This window comes from Chelon labrosus (assembly GCF_963514085.1).
Source record: "Chelon labrosus genome assembly, chromosome: 7".
Lineage (NCBI taxonomy): Eukaryota > Metazoa > Chordata > Actinopteri > Mugiliformes > Mugilidae > Chelon > Chelon labrosus.
In genome coordinates this window covers 9,207,476-9,230,310 of record NC_140343.1, presented here as the reverse complement: position 1 = coordinate 9,230,310, position 22,835 = coordinate 9,207,476, and the positions used below count along the sequence as shown (strand labels likewise).

Below are 22,835 nucleotides of genomic sequence, written 5' to 3'. Positions count from 1 at the left end.
TTGCCTCGTGCCTCTCAGGTAGCATCAAGTCATATTTCAAACTGTTGCAGCTCAGATCCAAGTCGGAGTTTTTTTTTTTTTCCTGTGTGATATCTCTTGAGGCACGTTCCACCAGGTGAAGTCATGATTCACCGTTGCGTGCTTGAAAAAACAGGACTGATATTTTTCCTGCTCTGGAAAGAAGAACTGATCCCTTTAAATGGTGCACAAGACATACAGTTTTCCATTGTGCTGAACGTTACAGCAAAAACCTGGCACCCATTCACAAAGGTGTAGAGCTGGCCGTGAACTGACACATACTTGAGTCACATAAGAGTACATTATTTATTTTTTATTTCATGTGACTGTAGTCAGCATTTTTCTGTGACTTCAGAAACTAGAGGAGTACAGCAAATATTTTTATTAACACTAAGCTAAAGCTACCAGGTGCCCCTTTTAATACTTAAACATGTGTGGAAAGTTAAATTTTCTGATGACAAATACATTTCTTTTTTATCACGTTAGTTAAGTGTGACTTACACTTCATAACAAATTAATTAATTCTAACTGCTACTGTGCTGTGTCGTTTAAAATTCATGTCGTACAGAGGCAGGAAGTCCCGTTTCTAAATATATGGTCTCTGTAAACAATGAGCTTTTTGTAGATCAACATTTTCATGTATGCATTTGTTGTTCATGTTTGTTATGTGATTACATGACAGGGTTCTGTTGCATGAGAGTGTATCTTTGTGAATATTTGTGTTCTATAAACTATGCTGTGTTTCCTCAGGGTGATGAAGGACCTCTCGGCCCACCCGGCAGCATTGGACCCACTGTAAGAACTCACAATTTGAATATGCACACACACAAAGACTCACATTTACAGGTGGTTGGAATGAAACAATTTAATTGGATGTTCTTTTAGGAAGCAGCTGTGATTTGATGTGATATACACGTTAAGAGCTTTACTATCTCTTGATCAGTACTTGTATGTGTGTGCACGTGTGTCTCTGCATATCTTTGTAGGGAAGATCTGGAAGGAAAGGCTACATAGGTGAACCTGGCCCTGAGGGTTTGGAGGTGGGTTTACCTTCAATATGTATTTACTGTTGTGTTACGGCTTTGCTGTGACTGCATTATCACTACAATTACAGATGTATACATTTGTGTCAGGAACAGTTTTATATCTCTGGATGCCTTAAGTTGTACTCAGTAGAAAGAAGTTAGGCCATTTTTACACTCATAGTTTTTTGTCATTCTGAAGATTATTTGTGAATAGATCACTCAGTAGTAAACATAATGTTTTTTCAGAGATGTTTTGTGTTTTTATAACAGACCAGAGTAGGACTATTTGGGCTGTGTGATCAAAATGACTAAAAGAAATTGAGAAGTCTCTTTGCATGTGTGTTATCACATTGCACTAAGACCACTTTTTATATACAGTGTACATTACTGAATACCTTCATCTTTGGGACACAGTAATAACCTTATTGCTTGCCTTCAGTGTCAGTCAATGTGTTTACTTTAGCATTCATTGCTTGTTTCTCTTCTTGTTTTATTGGCTGTAATTAGATTTTGAACCCACCACATTTACAGCGCCATAATCATCATATCACGTGTTTCTGGATTTTATTAATCTTAATTATGGTCTAGTGCTTACATCTGAGTGCCATTGGCTCTGTGTTTTCCAGTGTTGTCTGGACTTACTGTGTTGTAAACATGCTCTTAATTAGAGGGGATATTATTTCTTCCAGCTCCATCATCATACATGATGGCAAACCACAAAGTTAGTCACAGTCCTATGCAGTCTGTGTGTGTGTGTTCCTTTTTACACTTAATATCCTGAGTAGCAGGGCATGATGGTGGTTGAGATCTGTTTAATTACAGGAAGCTAACCAGCACGCTGTTTGATGTTTACTGCTTGCAGGGAGAGAAAGGCGACATGGGAAATGTTGGAAAAATTGGACCACAAGTAAGTTGCTTTCACACTTCACCAACTGACGGCCATAATGGTGTGGCTTAGTAGCTTTTCATTAAATCCCTCTTTAAGAGTGTCAGCGTTGAGTCTGAGCCTTAGCTTTTATTACTGATTAACTACATTAAGAGAGAGATGCATAGACCACAAATGGTATGAATAGCTCCAGTGTGGCAACTGTGGAGGAAGTTACAGTAGCACTGTCTGGTGGACTGTTATTTTTTTCCTGACCCACTTTTAATCCTTAGAAATGTTTGGATCCTCTTCTCAACATTATCAGAAGTCCACTGTAAAACAGAAGCAACACAAATCAGGGATTTTTGGAAGTTACCTCCTCTTGGCTCAATTTCTGCAGAAAGTTTGTTAGATGTCTGTTGTTTCCCAAGACTTGCGCTCATGTTGCATGTCACTAAATGAGAAGTAGTGATCCAAAAAGATGCTGGTCTGTGTCCGTCAAGTGATTTTGCAAGCATCCCAAAACAAATGTATTTATATGTCTGTTTTATGCTTGAGTTATTTCTTTATACCCAGCACATTTACCCTAAAAAGTTGCTTGCATGTGTTTCCTCTTTGTAAAATCCATAGATGTACACAACTGCTGTGAAGATCCAAAGTAGGTCTGTGCTTCCCGGAGGCCCCTTAATGTTAATATTTGCATTCTGTGAATAGTAGAGGCAACAAAGTGGGCCATGTTGGACTGTGTTGCTGCAGTGCACATATGAGAGGCATTAAGCAGTTACTGAGTAGAGGCCTTTGAAGCCAAACAGGAACCATGGGGCTGTGCAGAGAAAAAAAAAAACTCTAAACATATGGAGACTCTAATGAATACCATTACATCACTTTCTAGATAAATTAAATGTGCAAGAAACTGAGAAAGGCAGTTAACATGGGGTTGCTGCAATGAGGACTTAGTCCACCTGTCTTCACGTAGTGCCTGGTTGTCACCGTGAGGCCTCTCATAAACTGTTCCAACTGAAATTTTACTGGAGGTTTAAAGGGCATTGTGTATTTTAGCTGATTGGATTAGCTGCTGAGTGTTCCATTTTTGTGTCACCCTGCAGTTCACGTCTAATAAAACATTTATTGGTCCTCAGTGACCAAAGTCACCTATGGACGGGCTTTAAATGTAGTTCACATGTCTATATGCTGTGTACTTACATGCATGCATGAGGGAGAACCTCATAACAATATGTGACCTGGGCTGTATTTCCTCCATGACATTAAGGTTAATGGTTAATAGTTTCCCTACCCGACCCGTGCTGTCTGAGAATCCAGACCACCTTCGAAACATTACTGTTAAAGCTCCCATGTCAAGACCCTGTCATGTGGAAAACCCTTTAAACCCCTTCCCTCTGTTAAACTATACAGGGTACCACTTCTATTCCCAATTAAGGGATTTGAGGTCAATTTCGAGCTCCCGTTCCCATGCCTGCAGGCTGCATCCTTCCACTGCTTTACACACAACTGCTTTACTTACATTCAGCAGGATAATACTCTTTAAGGTGATGATACATGAGTAACACTTTCAGGCTGTCAGCTTTGCTAGCTGAGCTGGAAATGGCGAATGGAACAGAGTCTCATTGTGTTTATCTTAGTGGTCTGCTTCTTGTCTTTAACTTTGTCTCACATTTACGCTTGCGTGAAGAATAAAAGTAAATACGAATCTACACTAAATGATAATGTGGTGCAAGTAAAAGTAGTCTTAGAACTTGTTATCTATAATAAAAGTCAATATATCAAATGCAACACTGGAATTTGGCCTAGACAACTAAGACGGCAGCAGCCTGACCACACTGGATTTAGTGGTTGACCGCTGTGGTCTGCATCAGGCAGTCATATGAATTATTACACTTAGGTTCTGCATGGAGCTTAGTGCATTTAGTACTACAGAAAATACTGCTACTGCTACTACTACTACTACTACTACTTCTAGAACCACATTACCACTACAGTATTATTATGTTGCTTTAGTCTGGATACTGACATTGTATTTTTTTTGTCAAGTTTCATATTTTACCTGTGAAAGTAAACAAAGTGACAGAGTTTAAAAAATACAGCTGGGGTTTCTGGTTAAGTGTCTAACTAGTTACCCATAAATCTTGCTGTTGGTCCTGAACTTCAGACTGTCCAGTGGAGGGTCTGGCGCTGGTCCAAACCACAGCCTCCAGCCCAGATGACTGGTCTGGTAGTGATTAAACTCTTCTGATAACTCCTACGTTTACATTAGTGAGTGTTTTTCCCACAAGGAGTCCTCTACAGCAGGAGTGGATCTAGGATGTCTCCAAGTTAGGAGCCACATTTTACACACATGGGCCAAGTATATGTCCAAAATCAATCATCACTTGTTTGTCGTTGGCTCTATAGCCTTTGGCAAAAGACACTCAAGCCACTGAATATATTTTTGAAAATTCTTCCTTGTTCAAGCACTCTGCGTACCAAGTGGGTGTCCAAATAGGATATTGAATATTCCACAAGTTCTGAGGTGTCTGGGATGGTGAGGGTCACTTTTATTGACTTAGCAACAATATTGGAGCAAGTACCAAAACCTGCAGCTTCCCATTGGCCAGTTGAGGCTTCAAAAGCGAGTCAGTTCTTATAGATCTCTATGTTAAAATGTCCAACCGGCAAACATAAACGTTAGCTTATCTCCAGGTTCATGGTGGGGTGTGAATTTTTACTCAAATGTTTAAACTGTATTGAGGCTTAAAGTTATACTAAATTAAGGAAATGACAAGTGGATGCATGCCTCAGCTCTACCTCTTTTCCTATTTTTTTTAATCAGCTAAGAGTTAGATGGACTTAATTATTGCCAAGATGGCCGAGCCTCTACACTCTGTATTCTGTAGATCACGTCATGGAGGTTGATTTCGTAGCTTACTATTTTGTAAAATTTGAGGTTCAGTCACAGCAGCAGGTAAATGCTCTGCCCCATGTTAGTGCTATCTAAAGTGCAGAATTAAAAAAATGTTGTGGATGATAAAACAATCATGCCACTTTCAGGTCACATTGGACCAGTCACCCAATTATCAATACAATTCTCGCCAACTACTAGTAGTAGTAGTAGCAGATGTTTTCCATGTTGCGGTTACTGACCACATCTAAATTATTACCATGTGACTCTTTTCCATTATTATATTATATTATATGAGCTGGAAAAAATATTAGGAATCAATAGTAGTATACTGACTTACTCTTTTGTTAAGTATAAAATCATTCTATACATTTTATGACTTGAATTAACTTTATTTGTCACTATAACAAGTACAGCGAAATTACAGCACTCAACCCGTCCGTACATATACAGACAATACATACAATAAGACAGACATACAGGATGAGTGTTAGGTAATAGTGGGGGGAGGAAAAGGGGAGAAAAACAAGAGGAGAGGGGAGGATTAAAAAAAAGCAGCTCCCAGACTACACTCCTCTGGGGAAGTACAGTGTGTTGTGCGTGTGTAAATAAGCCTTGAGAGTCGCTTCGTCTAGCCTCCCAATCAGTGCCTCAGTTCGCAGGATGTCATCGCGATAACACAGCAGGTTGCCATGGAGATGTCCCTGATCGGGTCCCAGACAGAGTCAACTATCAACAGGTGTCCGTGAAGGAAGGGAGGGAGGGATAGGACAGAGCGTCTCACTGCAGCGATCTCGTGGGGGGGTTGTTCCAGCAGCGGCCTTGGCCAAGGCCGGCCGGGTCCGGAATGCAGATTAGAATATGATTGTTTGGGTTAGGGCGAGTAGTCGCATTTCAATAGACACGACTTACTCTGTTTGTCCATTCTGGTCTTCACATCCATTCATTCGCCTTTGCAAAGCCGAAATCTTCTCCAAGATGTTTTCCATGTTGCGGTTACTGACCACAGTCAGAGCACGAACAGCCCTGTCCAAGGTGTTATCCATGTTGCGGTTTATAACCACAGTCAGTCTCTCCAAGGTGTTATCCATGTTGCGGTTTATAACCACAGTCAGTGCGCTCATAGCTCTCTCCATGGAGTTTTCCATGTTGCGGTTACTGACCACAGTCTGAGCGCTAACAGCCCTGGTCACTCCATCAATCATGTCGGGCAGCTTCATGGGGCTTTGGACTGCTGACACCGTCTTCCGGATTTTCCGATACACCAGGGCAATGCCTAATCCAATCATCAGAAAGCCTGTTATCATGGTTCCGAATATGTAAAGATCCTCGACGTCCTCTATGTAAAGAATGGCCAGGCACACGACCCTCCACTTCTCCCAGGAGTCCATCATGTATCCAGCAGCAAACGTTCCGTCAGGGCAGGCAGGTTCCCCCGAACCCAGTCCTCTCGTCGAGAAGATTCTGTCAGTTGCATTGAGAGACCAGTTGACCAATTCCATGATTTAAAATTTAGAGAGCAGTGCGGAGAGAGGCTCTTAAAGTTTGAGACACAACAGGACGAGACGTGAGAAGCAAAGCAGGAAAGATAAGGGATAGGGGAGATAGGGAGAGAGAAAGAGATGCGTCCGCCTCCGTTGAGAGCTGGTTAAGAATACTTTTAGCAATGAAACTCAACATGTGAATCTCTACTGGTTTCTCCTCAAATCAGAATCCCTTCCTTTCGTTTTACGTGTGCATTACATAGTGGAGTGTGACCTCTTACATTCCAGGTGTCATGGCAGGTGGGGAAGTAACTCAGTGACGAGGAAAATCATACCAGGTCTTACTAACTACTTCCTCTCCTCTCCAGGGTCCGGTAGGCCTGATTGGGATAGCTGGGGTGATTGGAGTTCCCGGTGAAAAGGTAAGGAGTGTGTTTCTCTGTCATTAGGCTGTCAGACATCATCAGCTGCTGGCTCGTCAGCGACACTCCACTGTAATTAAACCTATGTTTAACAGCCAAGGCTTGAGGCCCCGGAAAACATCATTGTATAAGAACTCAGCACTCTCACGTCCACATAAACAACAATATTGTCAAAGTCACGTTACCATGACTGCCTCTCACTCTTCACATCTCTGCTGATATAGGCATTTCAGGAGAGAATTTCAATTAAGCTGCTGACCAACCTCTTTGGACATTATACCATTGTTTTTTCCAATGCAGATGCACTCAGATTAAATTACTCTTGATGATGCATTTTCTATAATTAAATCTATTACTTCTCAATGTAATTAAAAATTACAATACACGTGAAATTATTTGACTGACAGACTGACTGGTCATTGATTATTGACAAAAAAAAAAAACATCCACCTGTAATTTTTGTCAGAACATGTTCTTGTGATGGGAAGTCATCTGCTTGTCAGATTCTTGCTTGTGCTCTTACTCCTCTTTCACACAGTCCTCCTCCTGGTTCAATCTGTCAGCACCAGCCACACAATTTAATTCAGTGCCATCCCCTGATTCTGGTGTTTCCAATACAGTGCCTTAAAACTATGTTTCTCACACTTCAGTCTGTACAGTCAAGGAGGATTAATGCATCATTCAGCTTACCCAAGGTTACCTTTGCCTTTAACACACTGTGCAGTGTGCCACCAAAGTGGTTTCAAAGTACCTGCTTGCTGTAAACTCCACTCAGCCAGCTGTCACTCTAACCTTTTACATTTAAGAAGCTGCTCTCCAATTACCTGGCTTTTATTAGAAAAAGCATATGTGAAGCTGTGCTGGGGTTTTAGGCGTTGAGGTTTGAGGTCACATTTTAATGATCAGCTCTCTCTCTCTCTTTCTGTTTTACTGTTCTTCTCCAGGGCGACCGTGGACCACCGGGTCCAACAGGTCCAGCTGGAGAGAAGGGGCCGAGGGTAAGTTCATTCACTCCGGATATTGTGCAGAGCTCTGAGTGTTAGTAAACCTCAGCGCCACAGTGTACACTAAAAACAAGAAATGTGCAATGCTACATCGATCTACCATTCAGAGCGTGAATACATTGTTAAGTAAACTAATGTCTAGGGATAATGAATGCAAACCTGAACCACTGAGCAACGTTTGTATGTTTTGGCAGATATCATTTATAGTTGTATGGTTTAGTTGATGAAAATGAAAGCAAAAGCACTAGAGGCCTTAGTTTCCAGACTCCTGAATGTTGTAACTTTTTTAAATCTTTACAAAATTCAGCCAAATTGATTTTTCCACGGTTATGCTGGGAATTGGAATTTAAAAACTTTTTTCCCCCGCAGCTATTGGATTGCTCAATGTGTCATCAGTTGAGATGTTTAACAGGAACAGGAAAAGCCCATCAGTCAAGTCTTAGAGCCAGGGTGAATAAGATCATGACTATATCCTCTACAAACCGATACCTTCTATTTTGTTGTCATTCCAACAGCTGAGTCTCAAAACTATTTATGAATACATATCTACAAGTTAATTTATGCATTAAAACATTGTTATACATTCTACTGTAGAAGATGTGCTTGCATAAGCATCATTTTTGACATCGTTAATTCTCCTGAGAAAAGTGCTGCTGTCCAGTTCAGCAGTGTTTCCGCTGTCTGCTGTAGTGATGTAGTGCTGCATGAGTCTTAGAGAGAGGCTGGCCTGGATCACTCACTGTCCCAGGGCCTTGGATTAGCTCCATGTCTGTGGATTTGGGCTTCATTCCTGACCTAACTGGCTGACAGAGTGGCAAGCAGGCTGACTGATTGGCTGGCTAGAAGAGAGGATGACTAATTTGGTGGCTGGCTAAATAGTTAGATGATTGAATCACTGCCAGTGTGTGTGTCTGGCAGAGGGAGAGAGAGAGAGAGAGAAGGACACTTTAGGGAGGATTTGGCAGGATTGGCAGTTTAATGTGAATACTTTGGGCTGTTACATCACAGATTACAATGATCAGATCCTAAAGTTCTGTTTCTGTTTAAAGATGGTTTTCGGGGATGAGCATTTTCTGTCTTTCTTTGTCATTGTGCCGTGATTCCTTTATAGATTAATATAGGAGGAGAATGGAGAGTAGAGGTGATGAGAACCCAGCTTTTTTTCTTGAAGGCCTGGGGCACATTCTAATATAAAACACAACTCTACAAGACACTCCGAATGCTTTCTAGTTGCAGATGTGAACATTTTTTTACTTCACAGTCTTTCACTGCTGCTGCACTGGTGTTCCACATTAGTCACTATTAAATCCAGAAGTACTGAATGCAGCATAGTTTGGTCATTTAAAATTGAACCACTTCTACTTTGTTTCATGTGTTACAGATAGTATTAATAATTGACATTATTTTTTGTCATTTTATTTTTTGGTATAAGGGTTATCCAGGGTTGCCAGGAGGTCCAGGGGACTTCGGCCTGCAAGGAGCACCTGTAAGTGTCGTACTCTTGTTGCCACCATGTAATGCCAAATAATGGTTCTTCTTTGCACTGAGATGATAAGACGACCTGTAACTATAGTTTCAGCATGAGTTGAAAAGATACACGTTTACCCCTTCATATGCATATTGTCTTCTCTGCTGAAGCTTTTGCTCACTCTGCATTTTAGAATGAGTCATACGCGCACACTTGAGAAGCTTGGGTGCATTAAACCTCATCTTCGGTACTCAGTTTTTTCACTAGATATTATAAATTCAAAAATTGACTTGAAACTGGTTAAGAGGAAAATTATTTTTTGCAAACACTAAAATTTACATGAAATTCAGTGGTCCTGTTTTCCTCGATTAAGCTAGACTTCTGTGAGCAGTGCATCTCTTAACTGGCTGAATCCTTTGAGTACTTTAGATCACATGACTGGTGATGTATGTTGATGCACAGTGAGATCAGGCCCTGCTTATTCATTCATTCATTCATTCATTTTAACCGCTTGTCACCAGTCTATCACAGGGCTAACACAGAGAGACAGACAACCATTCACACTCACACCTACAGCCAATTTAGAATCACCAATGAACCTAACGAGAATGTCTTTGGATGGTGGGAGGAAACCGGAGTACAGGGAGAACATGCAAACTCCACACAGAAGGGCCCCAGTCGGCCGATGGAACCTTCTTAGGCCCTGTTTAATTTTGTTTAAATATTCTAACTGATATAGTGGATCAAACTCTTCATAATCCTTATTTTCTGTTTTGTCTTCTGTCTCGTGTTCGTATTGTTTTTTTCTCACAGGGTCCTCAAGGACAGAGGGGTGGGCCGGGGATTGCTGGGCCAAAGGGTAGAATGGTAAGAGCTGTCTCTGCTATTGAGCATCATTTCTACCCGTCTCTTGTATGTGAGCCTACTTTACTTCAATAGCAACCATGAAGACTTAATTTATCAGACCTTTGGTCTGTTTCACATCACAACTCCATTCCCATAAACCAGAGATTAAAGCAATTAAAAGACACATGTCTGTGTTTCCACTTGGCCTGAGGCTCTTTATAGATGCAGTTACAACTGTTTCATGAGCCCTAAGATCCTCATATAATGTCAAATGGATGCGGTGTGGTGATACTGGTGGGACACCGTGTGGCTACGAGAAGAATGACACCACCAGCTGAAGAGGCAAAGATAGAATTCTGATTTGAAATGTGTGTTGTTTTTTTTTTTTTTTTTTATGTAACTAGCAGAAACAGAAGAAGCAAAGATATATAATATCAGCGTAAATAAAGGGATATAACTAAAATGGATTCTGAACCAATTTGAGGCGTCTGCATGTCACCGTGATAATTATATTTAATAAGAACACTGCATGCAGTGCTGTTGATATAGATCATTAATGATTTCATTATTAATTTAATCACTAAATATCAGGCAATGAAAAAGCAGCAGCACCCTACATTTATCATTATCAGAATTGTTTGCTTTTTGTTGCTACAATATGAAATCCATTTTTTCTTGACTATTGATGCTAATAATACGACACAATGTTAATCTGTTAAAGTAACAACACTGGCAGACAAAGCCCTCTACTTGAATCTGTCCATTTCAGGTCATTCAAAAAAAATGGGTGAGAAGCACTAATAAATCAGTCAAGTCCGCTCTGCTTCCCACACACCATCACTAATCTGTAATCATCTCCTATTATCATCTGTTCACTTACTTTTCTCCAGCTCAGCATTTTGCCAAGAAAAACATATGGCAGCAGTTAACATGTTCTGGCTTTGTTGTTTACTGTAATCCACGTGTGTCAGTTTGTGGTTGCATTTCCTTTGTTGCTGAGGTAAGATATACCGCAGATATCCTTAAATCCGCCCTCGTTCCTCATCCATGCTTTGGCTCGATTGTCAAGGCGTATGACCCGTCATGGGCCAGTGGGAAATGCAAAAGCTAATAATTTGAGCCCAAGTCTTATAATCCCATTCTAGCTGCTATTGCAGAAAATGTCAGAAATCAGTAGGCGTACTTTCTTGTGTTTTCTTCATAAAGAGATTAACTTCCGAATACAACACCAGATTTATGACCTGGAGCTGAATTATGTATGAGTCTAGCTGGTATATACCTGCATTAGTTTTAAAACTAGTTGTCATTGTGGGAAGACAGGTAGCGTGTCCTTTGATCATAAGTTTCCGCCCCCATATTTAACCTGTCTAGTTTTTCACCACCATTTTAATGATCACTCATAGTGTAATGCTCCTCATCTACTGCAGAGATATTCATGTAGATAATCATGTGTAAATATGAGTGTCAGTGTTTTTAGATGAGCTTTGGTTTGATTGGCTGTCTTTCTGCATTTAGTGGTCTGTAGCTAAACGTTATTTGTTGTTATAATTTGCCTCTTTGTTTGTTATGTCTGAGGTAAACCATCTAAATTGTAATACACTGTTCTTGTTTTGACGCAAGCTCACAGTGAAACGTCTAAATAACATGAAAGTAGCAACTTTATCCTGAATTATAGTCTGATATTGATTTGATTCATCGACCTCTTTTTTTCCCAACATTGCTGTTACAGCCAGCATCTGGTGAGAGTCAAACAGGCCATGCAGCTGATATGATGCTCGGTACTGACATTTAAAATGAGTGATCACAGTGCAGTGGTTATCATATTGGAAATACTCTGTTTATTTAATACACACGCAAACACTATGTTGCCTTTTCAAGAGTCATTATTTGGAGTCTGTTTTGGAAAAGCTGACGTACTCTCTGATGAACTGAGCATTCCCAGCCTATGACCAGAAGCTATTTAAGATCCATTAGTTGAAAAGATGGACCACAAGTTATAGTGGCATTGTTCATCTTAAAAGTATGGCAGAAATAATTGCCACAGTGACCTTTAAATCAAAGTCAGAGGAAGGAACAAATAGAAAGATAAAGACTAGAAAGATAAAGACTTCTTTGTCTGGAAGCTTGAAGGAAGCAGAGTGACATTAGAGGCATGGTGGTCTGACTGAAGGAGCTGACCAGTCATCAGAGGAAGAGCTATAAAAGAGGAAAGATGAGATGGAAGCCACAGACTGAAAATGAAAAAGTCTTGAAAGAATAGACGAGGATGCAAAGGGGGGGGGTGTGCAGTGGTATTTACAGATCTTTATCACCGATGTGTGGGGGTGATAGACTGCATCATCAGGGCCGAAAACTCCTCAAGCAGGAAAGATACAGACTAATTGTTGTTTTTCATTTCACGTTAACTATAGGCATGTCAGATTGAATAAAAAAAAAAAATGTACTGTTCGGTCTTTGTTGTTAAGAGGTGTGTTGTTATGTTGCTGTTGAACAGGGGCCCCGAGGTCCAGATGGCCCTCTGGGAGAACCAGGTCCTGAGGGCACCAAGGTGAACATTCACATCATTTTGTGGAAAACATTGCTATGTGTAAATGATGATAGAATAAATACAGAGCTTTTGCATGAAATAAACTACTTCCCATGGTATTAGAGCTGAATTAATAATGTGTTGTAATGTATTGTTTTTCTTTGCAGGGTGAAAAGGGTGAGACTGGACAAAATGGAGAGCCAGGATTCATAGTAAGTAGTATTTAAATCAGTGCAGCCCATTTATAATCTAGACGCTTCAACTGTTTTATATCTAACACATACTTGTTGTGGATGAATGCTTCAGGTTCTGATGCGAAGGAACATTTATATGTTGCCTCATTTATCCCAAGCCAAAAATAATCTCTCATAAAAAAAATTTAAAAAAAGGCATCATCCAGCTGCAAGGCATTAACAAGTGCATACATCCACTTTGAAGATGTGCCTCATTCACCTCATGGAAAAGTAATTCCCACATGTGATTTCAGACATCTCGCCAGCAACCCTCTGGCCTCTGTAAAAGCTTGGTCTTTAATCAGTTTTTATTTGCGCCGGAGGCCTTTGTCTTTTTGCCTCTGTTTCAGGTGAAACCCAAATGCAATTCGTAAGCAGTGCTGCCTGCTTTCAGTAAGGATTACTGCAGGAAAGGAAAGAAAAGCAAACCTGAGTAAATAAGCTTAGGAATAGCAGGATCAAAGTGTTTAACTGATATAGCTGAGTGAAATGGAGTCTGCAGATCTGTTCTGATAAAGGATTTGGCATCACTTCTTTTCACTTCTTTTCAAAAAGTACACTGATTTACCAAACACGATCATTTTGGAGCTGTTATGTGATTTCAATTGTATGCTCATGTGTTTGTGTGATGCTCAGTTAGGTTGACTAGTTAAAGGAATAAGTGTAATTGATGCTATTGATACCTTGGTGCTCTAATGTGGAGATGTAAATGTAACTTGCATTATAATAAGCATTGAATTGGCCGTGTAATTCTATTTTCTGCTGGCCCAGAGTGTTGCTAACAAACAGGCTAATCGTAACTAATCTTGAAAATGGTGTGTTTAAGTGATGACAGTAGTGACTGATAGGTTCAAGTGACACCTAGAAAACACGAGATGAAAATACTCCCCAAGTCTGCTGAATGCGCTTGTTGAAAGCCATTGATGCCATGGTCTTGTCAGTCTCAACTAACCCAGTAAATATGACATGTGAGTTGGCTGAACTCCAGCAGTGTGTAACCAGTACATCAACCAATACATTAAACCTTTTTAAAGTAAATTGCAAGCTTTCAAGCTATGAGTTTATTACATAATACTAATCTCATAGATCTGCACCCTGCTTTTTGTCACAAATAGCATGTATGCTCTAGTACTATATTACTTCAAGACACATCATCAACATTAGCCTTTCAACCTCCATTTATAATCGTTGCAATTTGTATTCATCTCAGAAAAACTGCCAAAAAGCTTTGTTTGAAGGGTTTGCCAATGATGCCAATAAATTCAGGTTACTACCTTTGCTGTTCACTCCTGTTGATGTGCATATGTGCAGCAAACGATATTGTCATATCATTGTAACCCAGGGTTACACATTTTTAATATGTAATGTGTGGTCAGTATTCTTCACATAAAAATGTAAATAAGTCGAGTTGGTTAATTATTGAAATACTGATTTTTCTCTTTTAAGGGCAAGGCTGGCAGTCCAGGAGAGAGAGGCCCCCGTGGAAAGCCTGTAAGTAACGTTTAAACTTCACAGTTTTAATTATCATCTTCACTTCACCAAGAAGCATCACTTTGGCTACAGCAAAATACACAGACTTGTAAAAGATTTTCACTTCCTTTTTTCCAACTGTAATATATATAATATAAACCAATAAAGTCACCCAAGAGGAAGTTGTCATGCATAAAAGAAAAAAACGGAGTGAGGCTTTTTTCATCTAATGTGGCAATAAATTCAGTTTATGATTTTAGTTTGGATGAGCACATAGTAATTCCTCAACTCCTTTGTGTATAATTTGAAAACCGTTCACTTTGAGTTTAGATGAGCCAGTAATCTGCAACAAGTTTCTACATTACCACGAGCATATCTGCTGCAGGCCTTTCTGTGTGGAGCTTGTGTTCTCTAAGTGCTTGCTTCCACGGTCCAAAGATATAGAGCTAAGCTAAGCTAAGCTAGTGTCATCATTCTGTGCCTGTCATACCCTCCAGTCCCCCGCGTTCCTTAAACAGGATATATAATGGAAAATTTATTATACTTCTGGGTCTGCATTTTTGTCTACATCTATGTTTGTCTACTTATTTGTTGACATATGAGCCAATACCAATATCCATGTATTTTGCTGATAATGCTGGATGATACTGGCTGGAGGATTTATTGGTCCACTTGAAACTTTAAAAGCCTCAGAGGAGAAATTTTGTCTTTCAGCAGCCAATAATAATAGTAATAATAAAGACAACAGCTCACTAACTGCAGTGTCATGTTTTAGTGCCACTGCATAGACAGAATCTTGGCAGCTTTGACGCTCTGTTTTGGCAGCAAATGTTTGTTTTTTCTGTCTTTGCCATTAAGGAAATGATGGATCATCGTTCTGAAATGCTTTTGAGCAGCGAATGGATAAAATAACTGATGCTGCACAGATGGTAGAAACATGCAAACAAAAACAGATCAAAGCCAGATTCAAAAGCTGATCCGTGTAGGTCATCTAATAGTCATGTGATGATCATTTCAGTATATCCACAGTATATTTCTTAAAGTGCAGTTTGTTTCTTTCTTTTAAGGCCGGATTTACAGATGATCTTTCACATGCATGCTTGTTGGACTCTCACACAGTTGTTTGGCTTGTCTTGTTTTCCACTGACAAATGAGCTTCTTTCCATTTTCAGTCACCATGTATTGGCTAACCATTTGATGTTTCAAGATTGCTGGTAATTACTCTCAACTGACGCACAGAGACACGCGCAGGCCTGTGCTCTCACTCTCAGACATCCATCTGTATACCCAAACATTTACAGTATATCATGCTCTTTTTGGACATATCAACATGCACTTGGGGCTAGTTGTGACCTGTGTGTCATTCACTGAGACCTTTTGCATTAGTTAATGCTGAAGTAAGTTTCAGACTTTTGATCTTAATCCTTAGAGCAGCTGTTGATCCTCTGTTGCTGGCTGATGTTAAATGAAGAACATCTGCCCAAACTCAGAACTTGCCCACGATCATCAAAGACAGAGAAACCCACTCTATGATTTGTAAATACTGCATATTTGGCTGCTGAAGGCAACAACTTTTCCACTGTCCATTCTGGAGTCATAGTGCCATCTTGTGTCCAATAAAATCTCCTCAAAACTGATCATGACTAATTCCTTATACCTCTTTGCTCTTCAGTTAAAAATCATTGCGTGAAAACAATATTAGCTATGATCTTGGAACCCATTAAGCCTAGTTTTCACATACCTTTTTTTTTTTCCTTTTAGTTCTGATTCCCTGCTCAGAGCTTGAGACATTAAAATACTAATTTCTTTTCGTTTATGTTAAATCTACTCGGTGAATAGAAACAAAACTTATTTGAGCTTTAATCATCATGAGTTTTAATGTTATACTGTACAGTACGTCAACTGGCCGGCTGCACCTAAGCATTACCCAGGTGAATTAAGTCTGCTGTTAGGAGTCATGTCTAAACTTAGCACACAGTGTTTGGATTATAACAAAGAGTCCTGACTTTGCAGGAAATCTAATCTGTTGGTACTACATCAAAGAGTTTCTATGTCTTGTTTGAAGGAATGCTGGAACGCTACACTTGCTCATCATGTTTGTGGTTACGCTGCTAATAATGATGTTGTTTCTCATTCTCATGCTTTCTTGTACTTTCTGTGATTACACAAATGAATGGCTGAAGCAACATCAGGCTTGTGTTTGTGTTTCCAGGGTAAACCGGGAACGCCAGGGGGCACAGGGGAGAGGGGGCCCCAAGGTGGACCAGTAAGTATGATGCGTTCTGACTGGAAACTGCAAGCAAACATCTTATTGTGAAAACAGACCAGTTTTGATTCTGTCATGTCTGTGGTGGGGGAAAATATACAGAATGATAATTGCTTACAAAAGTTCCATGAGATAGTAGCTGTCAGGAATGAATTATTTAACAATCACTTCAGCTGCTCATTATCATGTTGATCATTACCACAAAGTAAGCTGTTTTAGATTTTGTTCCTTCACATTCCTCACACACCTGCCTTGCGCCTCCTTTCTTAGATTAGTCTTCAAATTCTTGATTTTCCTGGAAACCAGCCAACCCCTCAGGGACATAGAGAATGTAAAACAATCAGATCCAGATTTTTATTTGGGCGAGAGCTTTCAACAATGCCAGAGGCACAGTTTATGTTATGGGTCTCATCTTGTGTTTGTCTGAGACCCATTTTTTATTTCCAATTCTTCCTTCCAACATCCTTTGCTCTCAACTACAGATTTAAACATTTAATTGTGTGTTTGTTTTGTCATCATATGCCTGAGTGGTCTATTTTGTCTGTTCTGGTTAGAATATTGAGAGCGCTGTATCTTTATATTAAGAAATGTTGGTTATTTTCCTTTCAGGGACCCAAAGGACCTCCTGGAGAGGCTGGACCTGATGGGGAGCAAGGAACTGAAGTACTTTACATTAAATATTCAGAACTACATGTCGGTTAATAGATTGGTTCCTAATAGGTTCCTAATTAAACATTGCTTACTGCTCATTCCAATCTTTGTAGGGTGCGCCAGGTGTAGAGGGGGAACCAGGTGCAATCGGAGAGCCAGGGTTAAAGGTCAGTACAACCTCACTGCATTTGTTTGCAACAACCGCCGCTACATTTGCCCTTAGTAAACTTACCCTGTAGAAATGTGGAAATCCATGGACATGCTCAGCCAGTTTGTATATGACATAACTGTAGACTAAACCGTAGTTAAAAGCAGGATGCAAATGTAAATGTACTTTCTCTCCTATAGGGTGACATTGGACCTCCAGGAGCTGAAGGGGAGCAAGGACAGGAGGGAATCCGAGTGAGTGACAGCAAACAATCCACTAATCCCTTGCTTTCCTGTGTTTGGGTAGACATAACCCAGTTGTTACATATGCTCCCACTCATTCTGACAATGATGTTGAATCTGTCGGGCCAGAAAAAAGAACGATGAATTTGCTTTTGTTTGATGAACTAAACAAACAGAACTTGGACTGCTGGTGTCTCATCTTTCTACAGAATTAGATGGAACATTCTTTAACAAGGTTATACAGACACAGTACATTTTGTACTTCCTTCATCTGAATGGATAGCCAATGCTCTCCATTGGAATTCTGTCATCTTGTTTGACTGTCTGGGTCATATCTGACATATCTGGGTCGAAGAAACACTGGAGTTTGTCACTCTGACTGTATGTATAGTCTCCTTAATATGGATGTTCTACAAAAGAGTCTTGTCTCTTCAGAAATGTATTTTATATCAAAACATACATTTAGTTTTAGATAGTGTTACAGGATTCTTGTTTTTCATAAAGTAATTGGTCTTAATGTAATTTTCAACCAACACTGAAGCTTTTGTTCCGTAATTACTCGTCTAAAACACTAGTCAGCTGTGTTGAGTTTTGGTGTGTTGGAGGCAGAAGGCATCAATATATCTATTTATATATCTATATATCTTTTTATATATATCTATATATATATATAAATATATATTTGGCACACCTTGCATAACTGCATACTCTGAGGACTTGCACTGCACAGGTTTCTCACTCAACTGTATAGCTTTCCTTTAGTCGAGGTAAATTGCAAGCCTTAGCTATTTAGCTTGCTGGCGTTTTGCAGCCGTTTCGTGTTAGACTGCACACGCGTTTGGAGACCTCAGAGGGGCCACTTGTCAAGCCGACATTGTACTGTATGTCAACCAAGTGTCAAATGCCAACGATTTATTCGCGCAACCTTTTTGATCTAGATGGATCTGAAATGCCATTTTTAGCAGACTGCTAATGCGCAGGTGAAATTGAGGATGTGCTGACTTTACTGTTGGTTGTGGTTATAGGTGCAACAGAGTGCACTTCAGGAGAGCTAAAACAGTCTGCTATAGCAGACTTTAGTGATTTCAAAGTTATTTTCAAACAAAACGGTTTCTGTGTTGATTTGTCACTTTCTACCTCAGTGAAGACGTTTTGTTGTAAACTGTGTTAATAGGGTCCTCCTGGTCCCCCTGGTGAAGACGGCCCGCAAGGGAAAGACGGAGCCAAGGTAAACAAGAAAACTCCTTTTTGTTGTTGACTTATTTTTACACCTTTTCAACAAAATGTTGGCCTGGATCGTGCACTGAATCTTGCCACAACACACTGTCTTTCTCACTTGTACACTACATTTGAATCTGATTCAAGGTTTAATAAAATAAGTAAAGTCAAGCTCTTGCCATGTTTTGATTTGTTTGACACATTTTGTTTGTGTCTCTCTGCCTCTATCACACTGTTAGGGTGAGCCTGGTGAGCGTGGCCCATTTGGGGAGCCTGGGGACAAAGGGACAGAAGGAGACCCTGGACCCCCAGGACCTCCTGGAGAACCTGGGAAACAGGGCTTCCGTGTAAGTTTGTTTTCTTATTGCCAGATAACAAAACAGTCTTATGTTGATTATTTCTTGCTTTTTAGATTACAGTTTTAAATATCTGGAACTGGCAGTTCTCTTAAATAAATGCCCATGTATCCCAGTAGGGGTCAGCCTTCTCTTCAACAAAGACTTTTTATTAAGTCAGTAAAAGGTACCATGTCAGATTTTGGATGTTCAGTATTGCCTGATGGCTGTCAGCCTTCTCTTAGTGCTTGTTTGTTTTGGGATACAGATTCAGGTGTAGCCTTGGGTGTAGAGCGGCTAGAAGGTCACCGGTGTCAGGAAGGAGGGACACTTCAGGGCACAGATAGAGAGCTCTGTTTGCGCAGAGAAGCTTAGTCCAGTTGTCCTAAAAGTGTAAGCTGATAAACGTGATAAAGCTTTTGAACAACATTGTACACTACAAGATATTTACTTCAGCGTACACATGGGCCAACTGATAAGGCCGGGAAAAGATCTTGCAGTGTCAGGATCTGCTGGTTGGTGTCCTCAGCAGGAAACGTAAGATCTGGTAATGTGAGAAAGTCAGTGAGAGTCAGGATTCAATATTCAGCACTTTACAGTTACAGTAATCAAATCCTTTCAGTATAAAATAGATGTGTCTTGTTTTTCAGGGGCCAGAAGGAAAACTGGGACCTCCAGGGAATAGAGGACGGCACGGAAAGAAGGTAGGAACCTTGTTCATCATCACTTTTTCAGGACACTGTGTTTTCCCATAGAACAAAGCTGAGTGGTCTTGTTTAAATGGTCTGAAAAGTCCTTTGTTCAACATTTTAAGAAAGATATCAAATAACCGGATCAAGCATTAAGGACAGTTCAACTGAACTGATGCTCCATAGCTGTCAAAGGGCTTAAATGCTTGCTTTCTAGTGTTGTTTGTCATTCGTTAATGACTTTTTGTATCTTTCCAGGGAGAAAGGGGTCCTCCGGGTATTGCTGGTGAGATTGGCACTCGAGGAGACATTGGCCTGCCGGGCGAAGCGGGGCTGAAAGGCGCCAGAGGAACTCGAGGCACACCTGTTAGTTCCCATTCTATATGATTTTTATGATGAAAAAACACAAAGAGAAAAATGTGAAAGTCGCTGTGAAAGTGTCAATGATTTCTGTGTCGTAATTAGTAACTGACCCATGGACACAGCTGGACTGAAGTCAAGTCAGATTTAGTTCTTGAAACTTTAAAACCAAAACAACACATGCTTGTCTTTTGGTTCTGAGAATGGCCAAGTCCAGAGAAGGGACAGCCAACAATAAGACATCATTTTTCCTTCTTTACATAGAAAGCCAGCTTAACCACTGTTATAGCTGTGGAGAAAGGATTATATCCATGTCATGAAACAACTCTCATCACACTTGATGTGCCTGTTTGAAACCAAGGTTATATTTATCTGAACCAGAGAGAAAAGCTGGCTAAAGCACCAAGACTGATTCACCACCTAATTTTGTGTGCATATTTTTCATTGCTTCTAGGGTCGACCTGGAGTCATGGGGGTAGAAGGACAACCAGGACTGGCAGGATACCCAGTGAGTTTCTGCAGTTTATGGTTTTATCATGGCAATTGGCAAATACATGCGCACATGCATCCATATTGGCCTAAAACATGGCATAAACACACAGCATAAAAATACTTGTCCACATATGTCTCAAACTACAACTTGGGATCCAAGTTTCACACTCTGTACACAAATAAACGGCGAAACATTTTGGCGCGTAGTAGATTATTATGCAAACAGCTGCCGTATCAAAACAATCTGGATCTATACCAACCACTGTTTCAAAACCATAAACAGTGTTGGCATTACTAATGAACTGACAACACATTCTCTGCTTTTGTGTGTGGTTGTGTGTTTTGTTTTTCTGAATAAATGAGGCTTATGTAGAGGACATCAGCTGAGTGACCAGTCCATCAGTGTGGACAGAACACATTGTGTGTTTACACTGCTGTTTATACTGCAAATGTGATATAAGTGATTGGATCTCAAATGTCTGCTCATATGTTCTGGATTTGTTCCTACTTAAAACAAGCCACTTATAATCGTATCACTCAGGATGCATGTTTATACCAGTTCAGAACAGGGCCTTAGATAAGTAAGTATAGAAAAATATGGGTTCTCCCTAAAATCAAGAACATCAAGAAGTATAAAGGACTGTTTATTGATCAGACTTAATTCTTCTTCATAAAGCTTCAGAGACAGATCTTAAAGTTGCCTTCCTCTCTAGCTTTATGCCATAAATGTTATATGTGTGGAGGACATCCTGAGTGTGAAGCTCCAGACATTTTAATAGCTCCCATTACCCTTCCTTGCCATCCAAGGAACGAATTAAAAACCTTTGTAAATACTCCACAAAGCAGGTGGAGCTGAACTTGTAGTCTATGTATGTATTGTTCCAGACAGGTTCACAGCATGGTCATGCCAACACTACAGAGTTTATGTTGCATAACTTGAACAGTTCATTTTGTCCCTTTTTGTGAATGTGTGTATGTTAGAGCTTTTATTCTCATTCATTCTTGACTCAGATTGCAGAGTGATTTCTGAGTCTGTGCCAGAAACATAAATCCTCAAGTGACAGATTAGAAGATCTTCTCTACATGGAATTTTGTTTACATCAAACAGCTCTGATTACTATGTTAACAGCCTTCACAGTGGAACTCATGTTCCTCAAAGAAACATGCTGTAGCCAGCAGAAGCACGGCAGGCATTCTGTACAGTTATCAAATGTCTTTCTTTTTTTAAGGGTCACCTTGGCAAGCCTGGGCCCATTGGACCACCAGGGCCCAAAGGTGAAAAGGTAATATGATACCCGAAGTAGTGTTTGAAAGAGAAATATCTGCATACTTGGATTTGGTATATTAATGCAGAGTGCTTCAAAGTACAGTCTGGTTACTTGTGATTGTGTGTGTGTGATTGTGTGTGTTTTGGTACATTCCAGGGGTATCCAGGCGAGGACAATAAGACCCCAGGACCACCAGGGCCCTTAGGTGAACCAGTAGGTCTTGCTTTCCTTTAAACTCTCCTTTCTGAACACTCCTCGCTCTGTTTAACCCAAGACATTTAAATACCAGATTGACGCTGGAAGTAAAAGTTAATCCTATTAGCTCTTGAGCTCAGCACCAAATGTGCTCTTTTTTTGTGTCAGTGTTTCTTTTCCTCATTTGTCATGCACAAGGATCCAATTATCAGCCTGTGTGTCGCACTTACAGACAGAACAATTAAACAGCTTTGTTTGAGGTCTTATCACAACACTGTGATAAACATGAATGTTGATAAAACTGAAACAAGCTTCATTACTCTAAGTTTTAAACATTTTAGTCTTTGACAAGAGCACAAGTGCCAGTGAAGGTGATTATTCACCCCAAATTACCTCAAGAATTATTCTGCTGTGACCAAGAAACCAAAGTCTTAGACTAATATCAAAAGAGGATCAGGACATATCAAAGAGTTGTAGCAGCTTGGGAAAGCTCACAGCCATACAGTAACATGACCATAATACTCTTTGAGGCCCAGGTCCCAGCACTGGATGTGGCCACTGAGACTGCCCTACACTGCAGGCACAGTCAGGTTTACTGGCTGCATGCACAGGTATAGAAAGCAACCTCCCATATGAGTAGTATTAGATTATCAAGTTGGCACAGAATTACAGTACAAAGTATGAGCAATACAATGACAGCCTCTGTGTTGTTG

The 22,835-nt window shown here is 40.2% G+C and overlaps 1 protein-coding gene across 2 annotated transcripts in view; it reads left to right on the top strand.

Annotated features, from left to right (window-relative positions):
- The window catches only part of col24a1 (collagen type XXIV alpha 1 chain), an 80,176-nt gene that overhangs the window by 39,219 nt on the left and 18,122 nt on the right, over nt 1-22,835 (top strand). For both annotated transcript variants that reach the window (XR_014699166.1, XM_084548354.1), the window contains exons 22-42: nt 769-813; nt 1,005-1,058; nt 1,906-1,950; nt 6,657-6,710; nt 7,655-7,708; nt 9,147-9,200; nt 9,996-10,049; nt 12,523-12,576; nt 12,723-12,767; nt 14,235-14,279; nt 16,471-16,524; nt 17,134-17,187; nt 17,289-17,342; nt 17,524-17,577; nt 18,740-18,793; nt 19,023-19,130; nt 19,769-19,822; nt 20,066-20,173; nt 20,622-20,675; nt 21,889-21,942; nt 22,084-22,140. Coding sequence is in view for 1 of the 2 variants with exons in the window: in XM_084548354.1 (XP_084404480.1) it covers nt 769-813; nt 1,005-1,058; nt 1,906-1,950; nt 6,657-6,710; nt 7,655-7,708; nt 9,147-9,200; nt 9,996-10,049; nt 12,523-12,576; nt 12,723-12,767; nt 14,235-14,279; nt 16,471-16,524; nt 17,134-17,187; nt 17,289-17,342; nt 17,524-17,577; nt 18,740-18,793; nt 19,023-19,130; nt 19,769-19,822; nt 20,066-20,173; nt 20,622-20,675; nt 21,889-21,942; nt 22,084-22,140 (1,209 nt within the window). In the remaining variant the exon portion in view is untranslated. The remainder of the gene's footprint in view (nt 1-768; nt 814-1,004; nt 1,059-1,905; nt 1,951-6,656; nt 6,711-7,654; nt 7,709-9,146; nt 9,201-9,995; nt 10,050-12,522; nt 12,577-12,722; nt 12,768-14,234; nt 14,280-16,470; nt 16,525-17,133; nt 17,188-17,288; nt 17,343-17,523; nt 17,578-18,739; nt 18,794-19,022; nt 19,131-19,768; nt 19,823-20,065; nt 20,174-20,621; nt 20,676-21,888; nt 21,943-22,083; nt 22,141-22,835) is intronic.